The 18595-nt window shown below is 43.0% G+C and overlaps 1 protein-coding gene across 1 annotated transcript in view; it reads left to right on the top strand.

The window, feature by feature from the left end:
• LOC126259438 (zwei Ig domain protein zig-8-like) overlaps window positions 1-18326 on the top strand; it is a 473263-nt gene extending 454937 nt beyond the window's left edge. The window contains exon 6 of the mRNA XM_049956253.1: window positions 17390-18326. Coding sequence (XP_049812210.1) covers window positions 17390-17502 — 113 coding nt within the window. The 3' untranslated portion in view covers window positions 17503-18326. The remainder of the gene's footprint in view (window positions 1-17389) is intronic.
• Window positions 18327-18595: the final 269 nt, after the last annotated feature.

Here is an 18595-nt window from a genome sequence, read left to right as displayed (position 1 = left end):
GTGTGACAATAAACCGAAACAACCTCGGGCTCGCACAAGCCGGTCTGACGACATGATCGAGAAAGTGGAATGAATTGTTTTGGGGGATCGCCGAATGACTGTTGAACAGATTGCCTCCAGAGTTGGCATTTCTGTGGCTTCTGTGCACACAATCCTGCATGACGACCTGAAAATGCGTTCCAAAAGGCACTACGGTAACAGGTCCATCCTAAGAAAATGTTTTGAAGAACAAATTCCTTCCTGCACTGCAACAAAAACGTCCGGGAAGGGCTGTGCGTGTGCTGTTTCACCAAGACAACGCACCCGCACATCGAGCTAACGTTACGCAACAGTTTCTTCGTGATAACAACTTTGAAGTGATTCCTCATGCTCCCTCCTCACCTGACCTGGCTGCTAGTGACTTTTGGCTTTTTCCAACAATGAAAGACACTCTCCGTGACCGCACATTCACCAGCCGTGCTGCTATTGCCTCAGCGATTTTCCAGTGGTCAAACCAGACTCTTAAAGAAGCCTTCTTCGCTGCCATGGAATCATGGCGTCAGAGTTGTGAAAAATGTGAACGTCTACAGGGCGATTACGTCGAGAAGTAACGCCAGTTTCATCGATTTCGGGTGAGTAGTTAATTAGAAAAAAAAACCGGACGCCTTAGAACTTGAATGCACCTCGTATTTGTGTTGTCTGTTGTGACTTCAAGGGTAAGGAGATCCCCTGGGGAACGCCACGAAAACATTCCTTAGACAATAACGGTCTCTGCCGGTTGCAGGATGGTTGGTTTCAGACGATTCACGCCGTACACACCAACGGCCATCTATCCGATAGCTCGCCCGCCGGAGTGGCAGAGCGGTTCTAGGCGCTACAGTCTGGAACCGCGCGATCGCTACGGTCGCAGGTACGAATCCTGCCTCGGGCATGGACGTGTGTGATGTCCTTAGGCTAGTTAGGTTTAAGTAGTTCTAAGTTCTAGGGGACTGATGACCTCAGAAGTTAAGTCCTATCGTGCTCAGAGCCATTTGAACCATATCCGATAGAGCATAAAACTTGATTAACCTGAAAAGGCCACCTGTTGTTACTCTGTCGACGTCCAGTTGCGGTACTGCAAATTCAAACGGCTCAAATGGCTCTGAGCACTATGGGACATTACATCTGCGGTCATCAGTCCTCTAGACATAGAACTACTCAAACCTAACTAACATAAGGACATGACACACATCCATGCCCGAAGCAGGATTCGGACCTGCGACCGTAGCAGCAGCGCGGTACCAGACTGAAGTGTCTAGAACCGCTCTGCAACAGCAGCCGGCTTACTCCATACTCCAGCTGTCGTCGCCAGAGAAGCGCAGCCGGCATGGGTGCATCAACCAGGTGCCTGCTAAGGAGGGCTATACGCAGCAAGGTTCGCCCAACGGCCGTTGAGGAGACCTTTGGTTCAACTGGGCTGTCAGTTACTCAAGAGTTGCACGTATATTCGCCCCTCCGCACCTCAGCAGTCGTCGTTCACCCCTGTCATGTGTGGCCTGTGGTGCACCACAGTTTCCTCGGCGCTGGCTGTACGTTTATAGCGCCATACTGTCATGCTAGGTATACTTCGAATATGGCAGCTCGCGAAGCCTTTTCAAACTTAGCCGTTCCGGAAGTACTTCCACCCTTGGCACGAAAGTTTTCCGCGTCACCCAACGTCTTTTATAAACCCTCCAGTGCTAGTGCTACCACCTGTCGTCAGTGAGTGGTTATTAATCGTCGACGTCAAACATGGGTGGTGGTCACATTAATGTGATTGGGCGGCGAAATTTCATTTGATATTGACTTTTACCTTTCAATGGCTGCTCCAAATGGTCACAGACATTTTGTTTGGGATTAGGTTCAGGTTGTTATTGGACCTGTCGAGGTGTGATAATGCGGCTAGGTGATTACCAACCGAGAAACATAGCCGTGCAATCGTACGAACATGGTTATTTTCATCCAGCATAGTCGAAATTGACCACAAAATAATCGTAATGAAATTTAAGAAGAAAGACCTGCATCTGCAGCTACAACTATTGACCGCAATCTACTTCGCAGTGCGTGGTGGAGGGTGCTTTGTGTACTAGTGTCATTTTCCTCTACTCTGTTCCCGTCGTGAATGCTTCGTGAAAAGAACCATTTCTGGTAAGCCTCCGTGTAGGGTCGCATCCCTCTCATTTTATCTGCATGGTCTTTTGGCGAAATATGTACAGGAGGAAGCAAAATATGTGTTGACTCTTATAGGAATATACTCCCTCAGTACATTAACAGTGAACCGCAACCCGATGCAGGACGCCTCTGTTGAAGCGTCTGCCACTGGAGTCTGTTAATGATCTCCCTGAAAATATGGTTCAAATGGCTCTGAGCACTATGGGACTTAACATCTGAGGTCATCAGTCCCTTAGACTTAGAACAACTTAAACCCAACTAACCTAAGGACATCACACACATCAATGACCGAGGCAGGATTCGAACCTGTACCGCCTAGAACCGCTCGGTCACCCCCGCCGGCGATTTCCCTGAAGTTTTTGTGCTTACTACATGAAACAGTAGCGAAACGCGATGCTGTTCTTTGGATCCTCTGTGTTTCCTCTATCAGTCCTCTCTGGTACTGATCCCAGACTGATGTAGAGTATTCAAGTTCAAATGGTTCAAATGGCTCAGAGCACTATGGGACTCAACTGCTGTGGTCATAAGTCCCCTAGAACTTAGAACTACTTAAACCTAACTAACCTAAGGACATCACACACATCCATGCCCGAGGCAGGATTCGAACCTGCGACCGTAGCGGTCGTGCGGTTCGAGACTGTAGCGCCTTCAACCGCTCGGCCAGTATTCAAGTATTGATCGAACAAAGACATTTTAATCTGCCACCTCTGTTAACTGACTACATTTCGTGGGGACTCTTCCAATGAATCTCAGTCTAGCATCTGCTTTTCCTGCGAGTAGGTGTATGTGGTCGTTCCACTGCAGACTGATCCGTATCCTTACTCCACGATATTTTGTGGATGAAAATGCTTCCAGTGATTGTTCTGCAATCGTTTAATCGTACAATAATGGATGCTTCTGTGTACGTTTTATTTGTTCTGTTGTCCCTTCCTGCACCACACGTCAATCCGCAGCAGATCTTCCTGCATTTTGCTTCTTTTTCTAGCGCTGCGACTTCTCTGTATACAACAACTTCATCTGCGACAGGCCTCATCGAACTTCCTGTATTGTCTGCCATGTATGTATATCGGAGTGGAATTAAATGTCTTGGTTCCTGTATACGACTATCAGGACGAGTGGGCTCGTGTAGTGGTCCGAAGCGATTCCACTAAAAATCACTGAGGCACATCGTGCCTAAACTGTGTCCTCTACACTACGGGGCTTAGGCGCCTAAACTGGCAGTTGGTGCCCTTGACGGCTTGCCTCATCTGAAAAAGAGAAAAGTCGCTATTCGTCTGACCACTCTATACGTCAGCAGTCAGTTACGGCCAGTTTTCTACGATATTTGGAATACTGAAGATGTGAGGCTTTATTTGCTGCACACTCTGTACTGAGACTCGTTTAGACAGAGCTGCATAGCAGCAGCTACGGTTGGGTTTGAAACCGATTGACATTTACAAGGCCTGACACTTCTCTCCGGACGCTGTCGGCTACGGTGTTTAAACGACCCCCTTTCTTAATGCCGTGTTGTATGCCCACTTGTGGTACACCATTGCTTGCAGACATGCTGAAGAATACGTGTTAATAGATCAACAAATCGGGCAGCTTCATCCACCGTTTGGTCATGGGTACGCCCAAACGCGATGGCTCATCTCTGCCGTTCTGACACATCTACACGGCGACTCATATTAGTATGCTGATTCTATACTGTCGACTGGCACACACAAATACACACACAGACACACACACACACACACACACACACACACACACGTCACCGATATGAACTGTGCCAGTGTCTGAGTGTCACATGACTGCCCAGTTCCAGTTCAACACAATCTGTAGCGCACAAGAGCATGCCATTGCGCTGTTTCTTGGGAACATTTAATACAAGGAGCGCTGTGGAAGTAAGATCGTCATTGTTTACCACACCGAAACTTTGTCATCAAAAAGAAATAAACCATGGCATCATGAACAATACACCTCGAACTATTTTTTGAAATAGCCTCCCCTGACACTAAGACATTTGTCGCAGGTTGCAATTAATTTGAAGAAACCACACTGATAAAACACGGTACCCTACGATGCAAAGAACTGTCGTACAACATGCTCCATGTCCTATACTCCACCAATTTTTTTTTCATTCGTGAATGGGGAGCGACGCCCACTTCGACCTTCGTCTTCCATACTCTACCTGCTTTCTCTGAACGCGCAACGCCAGCGACCAACCATCTGACGAGACCGACCTCTTCATCACACACGATCTGTAGACATTCATGGATGATGCACTCACTTGTCCGCAGTATCCATTCATATCGGATAACGGCACGCACTTCCGTTGGCGACCACGTTGTCAATACACGTACGCCTACCCATCCCGATGTGTATTCGAATAACCTCGATCTCGCGCTTCGGCGTTCTGTGCATGCGTCATTCCTCAATTGCTGACGTTCCTTCATTCGTTCAGGAAGCAACGTCTATAGATTCATATGGCATTTGCGTCACATAGGGAACCTTCAAAATCAGTGACGAAAATTATTTTCGGAACTACCCTCATATTAATATGGCGACCTTAAGCCTTATCGTAAAGTGGACATTGACTGCAGCCTGTCTCCTTTTCTGGCAACGCCATAGAGTAGGGACTATGTATCAGTCTTAATAGCAAGAGGAACCTTATTTTCATCCCAGAGCGATTGGTGGTCTGTTATCTGGTTACACTAAAAGTGTTCGTATAGGCAACAAGAAATGCAGACGATATTCACACACGTTTTCGACTAGATGATGTGGGATTCGGCAAGTATCAAAGGCCGAATGTTGTTACAAGATGATTTAAAGGCTGCATTTTCGAAGGATTTATGGAGAAATTTTTATTACTGTTCTGCTAAAGACATACCTCAGGCAACAAGATAGGCATCACATAATCTAGCAGCTTTTAAAACTATGTATCAGTAAGTTACTATAATAGCGAACAGAGCTATTTGTGTGCTGCCGACTTGTATAACAAACCAGTTGTCTTCATTACCATTGCTGTTCCATGTCGCCTCAGGGAGGGGTATTATCTTTGTACTAATGTTGGGTTTCTCTATAGCAACTTTTATTTTAGAGCAACTGAAATGATTCAAGCACAGCAGTAACATCGAATTTTCTCTTCCAGTTACCACTTCATGCCGATATACAGTATTCAAAGTTCAAGAAGAATCCCAAATCAGATATCTACAATGCAATTTCGGATGAGAAAGATTAAAAGAACTGTACAGTAACAAATGAGAAACGGATTTAGTAGAGGAAATAATATTGTTGGTAGTTTGATGGTACGAGAAGTAGTAAACTTCATACTGATAGATATCACAGCTAGGAAAAATGTCAAGGAGACATACGGGATATGTCGTACAGAACACTGAGGAAGTTGGATCTAAGTACTTGCAAGGGGCGGAAAAAATGGAAGCAAGTGGATGGGAAGTTTTCGAATAAGTACGAAAAAAAAAAAAAACTAAACCCAGTGCCACTTTTAGTGTCGAATTAGAGCTGCTACTTTATAGAAGGCCTCATGAATATGAAATATTGGTTTCTAGATAAGCTACAGCAGAAAATGCAAATGGGAAGCAAGTGGTCTAGGTTCCTCTCTGTGGCCACGTTTTTCACCCGCATTCATTATCACTTTTAAGATGATGGCACTAGCTATCTTCCGTGACATTATCTTCGCCTGATACGATAGTTTTAACGTTTACCGCTGAACGTGCAGAAGTATTAAAGTCATCTTTCTACTCGATCACATCGCTTTTGAAAGACAAAGACCAGCGTAACCACATCATTGGGAATCCCACTGAAGGCTGAACTCTCATGTCCAGATTGTATGAGCAGTGTATAGTAAATGTGAATTACGTCTGTTTGTGGGTATTATACTGGATTAGCGAAAATAATAGTTGTCTATAATAACAAGTGGAGATGGCCTGGAGTATTATTTGATTAATTTGGTGTCCGTTATTACAACGAGCTGTAATTTCGGTTACTGCTTACTTCCAGCGAAAGTCTGAGGGTAGCAGGGTATAAAACTGAAACGAATGATGGTGTAAGCTTCTTTTCATTAACCCTACTGTAATAAGACACTTGTAAAACACTTGATGCGTGTTTTAGAGGTCATCTGTTAGACAAACTTGTATCATTTATACTCAGGGGGCTTTAAAATGGCTCGCCGCGGCCTTATAGTAGGGCAATAGCTGTGGTTATGTAAAAAATAATTTCCTTTCTGAGTAAAGCAACAAAATGAGTACAAGTTGTGCTATCTAGTGGACGTGTTGTTACTATAGCAGTACGGGAGATGATATTTGGATCATACTACGTGACTCATTTGTTTTTTGTTTTTTTCCTGTAACAGTAAGTTCGAAGGTAAGTTTCGTCGAATGTAGATCGCTTTTAATTGTTTGTCTTCTGTCATATGTGTTCCCATGTCAACATGGACAAATTTTGTCATTTGTTTTTCCATGTCAAAATGGACAAGTTTTTAAGTATAAGCAAAAACTTGATATTTTACGTATATCACGGGGCTCGGAAGACTTCAGTGGACGACAATGATAGATATTCTGCAACTTTTAGTTGGATTTTGGTTTTACGTGTACTCCTGTTTCAAATGAAGAACGACCACAGTGTGTCAATTGTTTCGATGTCCTAACTACGGAAAGGATGTTTCCTATCAGAATGAAACGTCGTTTGGTATCATATCACGATATTTTGGTAAACAAACTGCAGAATGCTTTCCCCACAATTTGAAATAATTGACAGAAGAAAATTTAACTAAACACGTTATGATTGCTAGAAAGGTTCTTCATTTATCTTACAAAGCTGCTCACCGAGTAGCAAAGTGGGAGAAACCTCACACCACAGCTGAAAACCAAATTTCAGCCTTCAGTAATAGATTACTATTGTGAAAGAACTAGTTGAATGAGAGAGAGAAACATTACGTTTTTCCTGCGCTTTTAAAAGACGGTTACTTTCAGCTGTACGAAGAACTGAAGTCCGTGTTCGTGTATTATTTAAATGAATTTGGTTATTACTTTCTGAACTACTTTCCTGAACAACTAGATCAGCACATTTAGATCAAATATAGTTGAATACGGAACGCCCATCAACACTTATCACTGAAGAAAAGGAGAAATTTCTTGATATTTCTTCGGACTTCACACTAATATTGAAGTTAGTTTCTTCATCAGTGCCTGAGGTTTGGATCCTGGTGAAGCACGAGTATTTGTAAATTAGTAACAGACTGCTAGACGTTTTGATATCTTTTGCTACATACTACATATGTGAGGTAGGTTTTGAGCATTGGAGTTGATGAGCACAAAATACAGATCGTGAATGAATGTAGAGGAAAAGAGGGGCAATTTCCAAATTTTTTCCGAGCTTTGAAGAACTGATGACGAAGAAGAAGGAAGCTCATCCTTACAGTTGATTTAGTAGTAAGAATCAGGTGTAACAACACTAAAATTTGATTAAAATGTGTTATGTCAGTATTTGATAAAAGAAACTGCTGTTATTCATTTTCTTCGAAACTGTATTTACCCTACTCTTCGAGTCCGACGTTGTGGGCGAAAAGAGCCACGGGTGTTAATGTTCAAGTCCAGCGAGCGCGGATCCAAGAAGTTTGAAACTGTTTTAGCTACTCATTACTCAGCCACACGTAACGCAGGTGACATATGTACCATTAAGTGATGGTGCAGCATCTAATTTATTCTTGTACTGACAACAGTGATCGTCGCCTGAAGTTGATGAATATGTGCTCAGCCGCAAATTATGCTGTTTCAACAACAGCATCCATTGCAGCTTCTGAGAGCTTCTGTAATAACTATACTATTATCTTCCAATCGTTGTTGAGCCACACTGTTTGACATCAGCATAATGGATGTACTGGTAATTCGTTATTGGTGGTGATCGTACACATTATTAACGGCATCTGAGTCCAGATATTCACGTTGTACAAACAGGCTGTGTGAAATAGGGATAGACCTTTGACGACACATGTTTTGTATTAATTCTATAGTAAAGTCTCAGTTCTAATTTCCAATTCCAAAGTTTTAATTATTTTTCAACCGTGCCGTTGCTAATGGCTTTAGGCAAGAGGTCCTGATGCCGTTTGTTACGTGGTATTGCTCTCGTTAAATCAGTCAATGGTAGACTTTGTTATACTTGTTTCTAACGACGAAATGAAGAGCTGTCCTCTTCGATTGCAAAGCCATCTGCCAGTACTACGAAAACGGACTAACTGCACTTGGTTTGATCAAATGTCAGTTACGGTATTACGGGCTAAAACTCTATGCATCCTGTACGCTCTATAGTTGCAGAGATATCCCGAAATCACTAGATTACAAGAGGTATGTTGCTCCAATTTATTCTTATCTAAACATTTTTGTAAAACATTGGCTCCAACAACATATAAATGAAGTTTTATTACAAAGACATTCAGTTGCATAGAAGCACCAACCATAAGAACATTGCTGCTGCCGTATAAGGAACGAATGACCGCCACGGTTCAGCGTCACGAAGGGACCAAAGCTGACTATTTAAGTAAAACCTAAAAAATCATAGGTTATCCTCAATCACACGAGAATGTCTCTCGTGCCAATATGCCATCAGTGTATATCGAATAATAATTCCACCTCAAATGTTAAAAGACGTTTAGTCCAGTCTTCTGTCCTGTAAAATCTTTACTAATGTTATATGTGAACTGAAGGTGGAGAGGGGACGAAAGGAAAGGAAAGGGATTATTGCTATCAGTTGCACAAGGACATCACGCAGAATCAACGGCGATGAGTGAAAATGTGTACCGGACCGGTATTCGCACCCAGGGTCTCCTGCTTTATAGGCAGATGCGTTAACCACTGTGACATCCGGGACACAACGCTATTGGAACTGCGGAGACCATCTCGACACACTTCACGTCTCATCCACATTACCATCGAGTCCCACCTATCCGCAGTCCATTTCCTCCACGTTCGCTACTCTGAGATACCCACAGGAGGTCAGACGTATTTGTGCGTCTGCACTGATGAAGGTGGATACGTTATCCACCTAGGCCAATAAAATTATACGAACGCATGGTGTTTGTTCTTCCCGACATGTCTCAAAAATTGAGACACCACGCGTTCATGTAACTTTACTAATGTGATTTGGCCCAAGACGGAACATGCTGTAAAAACTCCAAAAGACTCCAGTTACCTATAAATGCATGTATAAGAGGTGTGCGCAACGTTCAGCGTAATATTCTGCGCTGAGTTAGGCTGAATGCGACCATCTAGGCGACGTTATTTTCTCAAGCTCTCTTTACTCTATCGGTTTCTTAATTACTCAGATGCTCGTTGCCTCTCCTCACATATGAAATGCCTCTCATCTTTCGAATACTACAGTACTACGTCAAATACGTCCAACATCTTTGCTGCACTGTTGCATAACAGTAAATATTTCTCCAGCCCCGTCTCCATTACAGTCCTACGACTGTGAAAGAAACTGCCCTGAAACCTGCGTCTTATCTAAAAACACTCTGTATTGAGGAGGAAATTAAATATTTTTCTGTAATATCTGCATATCATGGCTCTCGGCATATCACAGCTGTTTTCCCTCTTTCACAGAGTAAAACATCCATATTTTTCTCACCTATTGTCAGTAGTTTTCTTCGGTCCATCTCATTTGCTAATATTACGCAGTTATTTCTTACATTTCCTTTAACCAGATGACTTCTTCTCTACACTGAATTCCGTAATGCTGCTGACGTACAGTTTTGTTCGACGTCATTACTCATGAACAAAGCTAATAAGCGTGACTTTTTTAAATTTCATATGTTCATTCCCATATTGTTTTTGTCGTTGTTGTCATAACAATGGTATCCTAAAACAATGTATACTCCCTCTAAAACTAAATGCTGTTTAATTAAATCAGGTAGAAATAATTTTTTCGCAGTAACTATTCAGAAGACAGTTGAAAGTTTAGTAACGCTTCCGTTTGTTGCAAGATTGCAAATAAATATACCGTTACCGTTAGAGAATCGGAGGTGTATGCTAAAGTGTCACAGGAAAACAGAGACTGAAATTTGTGGCAAGTTCCTGTTGGACCAAACTGCTGAAGCAATCGGTCCCTAGGCTTACACACTGCTTATTATAGCTTCAACTAACTTACGCTAAGGACAACACACGCACCCATGCTCGACGGAGGACTCGAACCTCCGACGGGCGGAGCCACGTGAACCGTGACAAGGCGCCCGAGAAGACGTGGCTACCCTTGCGGGTCAATAGAAATTTTGAGAGAGGTTGAAAGATGTTACACAGTTGCATTTGGAAACCCACAGCCTTCACGAGTAACAATTAGAAGAATCAGGGACACGTTTGAAGTCGATGGAAAGATTCACTACGTGAACAATGGACATACGCGGAGAAAGAGACGTCCTATAGTCAGCGGTAAGTGCTGTAGCAGTGATATGGACTTACACCCAATCCACGAAAAGGTACAGAGCTCGGACAAAAACAGGGAAACACCACTAGAAATGCTTCCTTCAACACAACTGCCGATGCTAGCAAAGCCTGATGGTTACGTGTTGGGTGTCGCACGAACGATGCCTGCTCAACGTTCTCAATAGACTGCAAGTGTCAATCGTGATCAGAAGAACGCTGTGTGTGATATTATTGTAATTGTGAGTGTATTTTTCTGGAGCTAAGTGAATTCGAACGTGAATTGTTGCTGCTCGTATGGTTGGTGCTTCCACAATCAAGGCATACGAGGTATTTGGTGCCCCAAGAGGCACCGATCGAACATTTAACCGTGTACAGGGAAAGCAGAGAAACCTCATCCGCAAATACACAACGCGGACAAAGATGTGTGTTGAATGACCGAGATAGACGGCTTTGAAAGAGGATTATGACGAAAAATAAGTGGACGACAGTGGCGAAAGACACTGCAGAATTGAATGCCGGACTCGAGAACCATCATATCACCGAAACAAAACGTAGTGAGTTCCATAAGCAGGGTTTCGCAGGTCGAGGTGGAGATCCAGAATCATTCATATGTGATGCAGATGCCCTCGTCAGGAAAACGTGGTACCGAAGCCACAAAACATAGATTATGTAGCAGTGGAGGAACTTCATTTGATCAGATCACTATGTTTTCAACTTCTTGTCGAGGTTATGTCCCAAGAGTTAAACACGGCAGTGTTTCGCCGATGATATAGTCAGACACATCGTGGTATTCGGTGTGGCCCATAGTTACTTTGTAAGGTTGCATTGCTGCCAAGGATTACATCTCCATTGTGATTGATCAGGCCCATCCCATGGTACGATGTTTGTTCCCCAATGATGAAGCTGTGTTCCAAGAAGACAGGGCGGCTATCCACACAGCTCGCATCGTCCATTTCTGCTTTTATGAACACGAGGATGAACTGTCGCATTTCCCTGGCCACCAGAGGCACCATATCTCAACATTATTGAGCCTTTGTGGTCTACTCTGGAGAGTAAGGTGGCTGATCGCTATCCATCTTCATCATCTTTACCATCATTCCAAGACGACTGGGAGCTGTTTTGAATGCCAGTTGGTTCCTTAGATCGTAACATACTTGGTAATGTGTTGTGTTTGCTTTCTTCTCCACTGCCTGTACGTGAAGTAGTGGTTTGGCCAGACTGTGATCAGTTAAGAGAGAGGGCTCAAGATTTTGAGCACTCAGAGAAGAAAGCCTTACATTTAGACAATTTTCCGTGCTTTATACTAGGATGGATCCCGATAGGCAAATGGAATTTCGTGAGTGGTATCAATGTGTATGTAAAAGATGAATGTTTCCATGTTTTATCTCTTTGTTCGGAACAGTTAATCGACGCAATTGTGTGTACAAGGCTGTTAATCAGTGGTATGGTTTGGTATGTCGTCTAGAAAGTCTTACAGACATTTTTGACAGTAAACATTATTACTGTTAACAGGATGGGGCACCACTTCACTTCCAACTTCTGAATTGCACAGTGGCTTTGAGATGGATACGACAAAGAGAAAGTATCACACCACAAACATTGGTGAACCAAGGGAGAAAACTGAGCAAGGTTCCGGTGTTATTCCATTAGAATTAACAGAACTGATATGTCGCTCAGATGAAATTCGTTGCCGAAGATGCGTTGCAATGGAACATGGGCACTTTCGACGTATACGACCAACAGCTGCATCTGAATGGACACGGCCCCAAGACCTACGATTTCTATTTTATGTTATTAGTCTTGCTTCTCTCCATTAAAAGGCACTACTAAGACATCCTGCACTCAAGTAACTGAAGGAAATCCCTGAAACCTGGCACCGCTTTTGAGAGCTTTCAACTGCAAAGCGCCAACAGCTGTAAGCGAAAACAATACGACGTGTTGGAAATTCCCGTTACGAACTTCTAGGACCTGTAGACGGGATTTAATAGATAATACTTTGAAATGGAGCTCATGTCTGGAAACGTACTTTATCCATACATACAACCATTTGAAAACATGTTGATAATGCGACCACTTTTAAAAGTCATTTACTAGGTGTGACCCAGTACATCACTTTTCCTACAATGTCACTCATTAATAACTAAAGAAATAAGCAAAGAAACTTGATAAGTTTTCACAAACACTGTTGTTTACAGTACGGCCTCTTGTATTTCGGGTGCACAGCGTCTCGTTGGAGCATAAGAGTCGCGCCTACAGATTCTGGCGAAAAGGGTATGCGATGGAGTCGAACGTTGTGGGTAACGATCTTGATAAAGGTGACGGGCAGCTCTTTCATTACCCTGAGATTCGCTATACAGAAGTATAATGTTGGTGTATTCTGCAGACATTGCTCAAACACTCACAGAGACTTGAACGAAGCTCGAACCGGGTCAGAAAGGTAGGACAGACGTCAAATTACGTCAGCCAGTCCGACGTAAGCAACACCCCTCCCTCCACTCATAGCTACTCTGTACCAACAAAATTACAAAACTTGTTTTCAAACTGCTGTAGGACACAGGAGGTACTTTTCTAGACATGGGCTCCAATTCGAACTACTGTCTACTCCGTCCCCTCTACAGGTCTTAGAATTCCGTAACAGGAACTTCCGACTTATGGAGCAGCTGCGTCCAGTGTACAGAAACAGTCCATCAACTTCATACCACGGTGTTATACTTTCGTAGGTGTTATCAGGAATTCCATGCGTGGACGTATGAAACTGGAATTTCCCTCTAGATGGTGCTAGCCTACAGTGAAGGGTCCGTGAGGCCGCGTCTACAGCGCCATCTGCTTCCTGTAGCGGCTGACGATGAGTGTCAGCCCACAGTAACACAAGTTCCATGTATCGGTATCTGTTTCAAACCCGTAAATAACTCGAGTTGCGGACAGCATTGGTTTTCTGTTATCATTTGAAGAAAACTGCTGCAACACCGCATCGAATGTTCGTCGAAGCTTTCGGTGAACGTGCTCTTGGGAAAACACAGTGTTTCGAATGGTTCAAGAAATTCCAAAGTGGTGATTTGACATGAGAGACGACGAGCGTGTGAAGCCACCGAGAAAGTTCTAAGACAACGAATTGCAGGTCTTATTGGATGAAGGAACTCGCGGAACTCAAAAGAAACTTGCGGGACATTGGAATGTGTCGCAGAAAGACGTTCCTCATGGGTTGAAAGCTATGGGAGAGGTGCAGAATGTGGTAAAATCAGTTCCGCATGAACTGAACGAAAGACAGCAAGCAACTCGAAACACCAATTTATAAGTGCTGCTCGCCGGATACCAAAGAAAGTCGTTTCTCCAACGAATAGTAACAGGTGATGCAAAATTGATATATTTTGAAAATTCTAAGCGTCATAAATCACGGGTGAGTCCAAGCAAACGATCGACATCCACAGCAAGACCAGTTAGCATTGCAAAGAAGACAATGCTTCATTGGTCTACAGATTGTTCTGAAATTCCTGTTACGAACTTCTAAGACCTGTAGAGGGGACGGAGTAGAAGGGTGTCTTCTATTATGAGGTGCTAAAACCTGTTGACACCGTTAGCACTGATAGTCAGCAACAGCAAACGATCGATTTAAATCGAGCCTTACGTGGAAAACGGCTGGAATATGGAAAAAGGCAATATTAAGTCGTACTTCTCCATGACAATGACCCATCACACTGCAAAACTGGTCAGGGAAACGATCGAGGTGCTGAGTAGGGATATACTTCGACATGCGGCTTATTCTCCAGACTTGGCTCCGTCCGATTATCATCTACTTGCATTTCTGGGATACTCTCTCGCTGAACAATGCTGTAATTCGTTTGAAAATGTACGAAAATGGCTCGCCTACTGGTTCGCTCCAAAAGAAGAACTGTTTTTTCGGCGTGGCATTCACAGCCTGCCGGAGAGATGGGAGGAATGTATAAATAGCAATGGAGATTATTTTGAATAACGTATTATTTATCAGTTTCAAACAACAAACGTGTAGTTCTTGCAACCAGATTCCGGTTTCATACTTTTACGCATGGTAAACGGAAATGAATTTTTTTCAATATTATTCTCCATCTTCATCTACGTGATTACTCTGCTATTCACAATAAAGTGCCTGGCAGAGGGTTCAATGAACCACCTTCAAGCTGTCTCTCTACCATTCCACTCTCGAACGACACGCGGGAAAAACGAGCACTTAAATTGTTCTGTACGCGTCCTGATTTCTCTTATTTTATCCTGATGATCATTTCTTCCTATGTAGGTGGGTGTCAACAGAACGGTGATTGAAATTTCATGAGAAGATCCCGTCCAAACGCAAAACGCTTTTGTTTTAATGATTGCCACTCCAATTCACGTATCATGTCTGTGACACTAACTCGCCTATTTTGCGATAATACAAAACGAGCTGCCCTTTTTTGTACTTTTTCGATGTCATCCGTCAGTCCCACCTGATGCGGATCGCACACCGCACAGCAATACTCCAGAATATGGCGGACAAGCCTGGTGTGAGTAGTCTCTTTAGTAGACCTGTTGCATCTTCTAAGTGTTCTGCCAATGAATCGCTGTCTTTGGTTTGCTCTATCCACAATATTATCTATGTGATCGTTCCAATTTAGGTTATTTGTAACTGTAATCACTAAGTATTTAGTTGAATTTACAGCCTACAGATTTGTGTGACTTATTGCGTAATCGAAATTTAGCTGATTTCTTTTAGTACTCATGTGAATAACTTATTCAGGGTCAATTGCCACTTATCGCACCATACAGATATCTTACCTAAATCATTTTGCAAGTCGTTTTGATCATCTAATGACTTTACAAGACGGTAAATAACAGCATCATCGGAAAACAATCCTAGACGGCTATTCAGATTGTCTTCTACGTTGTTATTATAGATCAGGAACAATAGAGGGCCTATAACACTTCCTTGGGGAACGCGTATTATTACTTCTGTTTTCCTCGATGACTTTCCGTCTATTACTACGAACTGTGAACTTGCTGACAGGAAATTACGAATCCAGTCGCACAACTGAGGCGATAATCCTTTGGCACTGAGTTTGGTTAGAAGACGCTTGTGAGGAATGGTGTCGAAAGCCTTCTGAAAATCTAAAAATATGGGATCAATTTGACATCTCCGGTCGATAGCACTTATTACTTCATGAGTATAAAGAGCTAATTGTGTTTCACAAGAACGATATTTTCTGAAAACGTGCTGACTTTGTGTCAATAAATCATTTTCTTCTAGGTACTTCATAATGTTCGAATACAGTTCCAAAACCCTACTGCAAATCGACGTTAGTGATATAGGCCTGTAATTCAGCGGATTACTCCTACTTCCCTTTTTGGGTGTTGGTGTGACTTGAGCAATTTTCCAGTCTTGAGATACGGATCTTTCTGTGAGCGAGTGGTTGTATATAGCTGCTAAATATGGAGCTATTTTACCAGCATACTATTAAGGCAACCTGAGTGGTATACAATCTGGACCGGCGGCCTTGCGTTTATTAAGTGATTTAAGGTGCTTCGTTACTCCGAGGATATCTACTTCTATGTTTCTCATCTTGGCAGTTGTTCTTGATTGGAATTCAGGAATATTTACATCGTCTTCTTTGGTGAAGGAGTTTCGGAAAACCGTGTTTAGTACTCTGCTTTAGTGGCACTGTCAGCAGTGACTTCACCGTTGTTATCGCGCAGTGAAGGTATTGATTGCGTCTTGCCACTTGTGTGCTTTATGTACGACCAGAATCTGTTTGGGTTTTCAGCCAGATTTCGAGACAGAATATCGTTGTGGAAATTATTAAAATTATTTCTCATTGAAGTACGCCCCATTACTCGAACTTCGGTAAAACTTTGTTAATCTTGGGGATTTTGCGTTCTTTTAAATTTGGCACGCTTTTTTCGTTGTTTCTGCAACAACGATCTGAACCGTTTTGTGTACCATGGGGGATCACTACCATCACGTATTAAATAATGTGGTATATATCTCTCAATTGCTGTCGGTACTATCTCTTTGAAAACATTCCACAACTTTTCTATACTTACATGATCAGATCGGAGGGAGTGAAGACTGTCTCTTAAAAAGGCGTTAAGAGCATTTTTATCAGCTTTCTTAAATAGATATACTTTGCGTTTCCATTTGTTGGTTGTAGGTGTTACGGTATCAGCCTAGCAGCAACTGCCTTGTGGTCGCTAATCCTTGTATTCATCACAATGCTCACTATTTATCCAGGATTATTTTTTGCTAAAAGATGAAGTATGCTGTCGCAACCATTCACGCTTCGAGTGGCCTCATGAACTAATTGTTCAAAATAGTTTTCTGAGAAAGCATTCAGTACAATTTCGGACGGCAGTTTTATGCCTGCCACCGGCTTTAAACGTATAATTTTTCCAGCATATCGAGGGTAGATTGAAGTCACCACCGACTGTAATAGTATGAGCGGGGTACTTATCTGAAATGAGACTCAAGTTTTCTTTGAACTGTTCAGCAACTACATAGTCTGAGACGGGGTGTCGGTGAAACGATCCAATTAATAGTTTAGCTCAACTGTCAGGTATAACTTCTACCCATGCTATTTCACACGAACTATCTCCTTCAATTTCGCTACAAATCAAACTACCTCTGACGGCAATAAACACTCCAGCACCAAACACACAACTCTACAAACACACTTCACTTTTTGTTTTCAGTTCTAATAGAAAATTGGCAAAATGAATACATACAAAGTGTCGGGTTTGTTAGGCAGTAGACAGATAAGGTAACAGGTGACGGCAGCTGAGATGGCCGGCGCTTCTGGTTGCAGGGGAACACCCGGCAGCCATGCAGCACGGCGGCCAGCGGGGGCTCCACTCGGGTCCGGCCGCGTCGACGCTGGCGGCGGGTGGCGCCCTCCTGCTGCTGCTGGCCTGCAGCTGAGTGGTCCACCCCCTGGACCACCTGCTGCGCGCCGCCGCGGGCGCTGCCGCCGCCTGGGGCGCCGCCGGACTCGCCGCGGCGACACCGCTGTGGACACTCGCCACTGGCGCAGTCCGGCCAACCTCTTTCTGTACGTTCTACTCAGTGGGAGACGTTCTAGTGTGTGGTGAGGCTGCAGGGTCACCTGTGGTGTGTGGAATAGATTTGGCCTAGGTGACAGTGCCATTCAGGCGACTCGTCACTGTAAATACACGTATCTTTGGGAAGCTCTTTGCTATGAACGGTAACCATACCGCAGACCGGAGTAGTTGCTTGATCGTCATTGCGTCGTTGTAACACAGTGACCGAACAACGTATTACTGATGGGAAACTTACGCCAGTGTAGGTATTTACCTGCCAATCGGTGAGTGAGCGTCAGAGAGTCGAGTGAAGTTATCCGTACGAGACTGTCGCGCACTTCGTTTCGAGTGAACCGATTCATCGTGTTTCAGCGTACCTTTTTGGTGTCATCACAAGGACGACTATAATTTCAAATCATTGTGAATGTTGGACTGTTGTGTTTTTCAAATTATTCGTGGATGTAATATATCTCTATTGTGAAATAGTTTTAATACAATACCTGACAACTAATTTAATGTTATTCTCCTTTAAATTATACGATGAGTTGGTATTTATGAGTCTATAACATCGAATTCAATGAAACCACTCCAGTAGCATTATCGATGGATGTTGTCATTGGATTATATAACAGTACTTGCCAAAGTATTTTCTGAAAAACCTGTTGCTTGAATAATGTACTTGTGAACTATTTTTCTTGGACAGAAATTAAAAAGAAATTACCCTATCAAGACCTCATCAAATCCAGTGCTCTTTTTTCCATCCATTTCCGAAGTTGAAAACACCTGTAAGTTAACGTCCAAACAAAGACAAATAGAATTACATACTGACGATTATCTCTGTCATTTTCATGGTTTTGTGAATTTCCATTGTTTTTTAAAGTGTAATTCTTATTTCTTTATAAGTAAGATTCATATTTGAAGTAAGGTAAGTGAAATATTTTACTTGACATATTCCATTGGCTAAATTCACATTG

Source organism: Schistocerca nitens, chromosome 5 (assembly GCF_023898315.1).
Source record: "Schistocerca nitens isolate TAMUIC-IGC-003100 chromosome 5, iqSchNite1.1, whole genome shotgun sequence".
Lineage (NCBI taxonomy): Eukaryota > Metazoa > Arthropoda > Insecta > Orthoptera > Acrididae > Schistocerca > Schistocerca nitens.
Note: the sequence above shows the minus strand (reverse complement) of the source record. Positions and strands in the feature narration are given on the sequence as shown.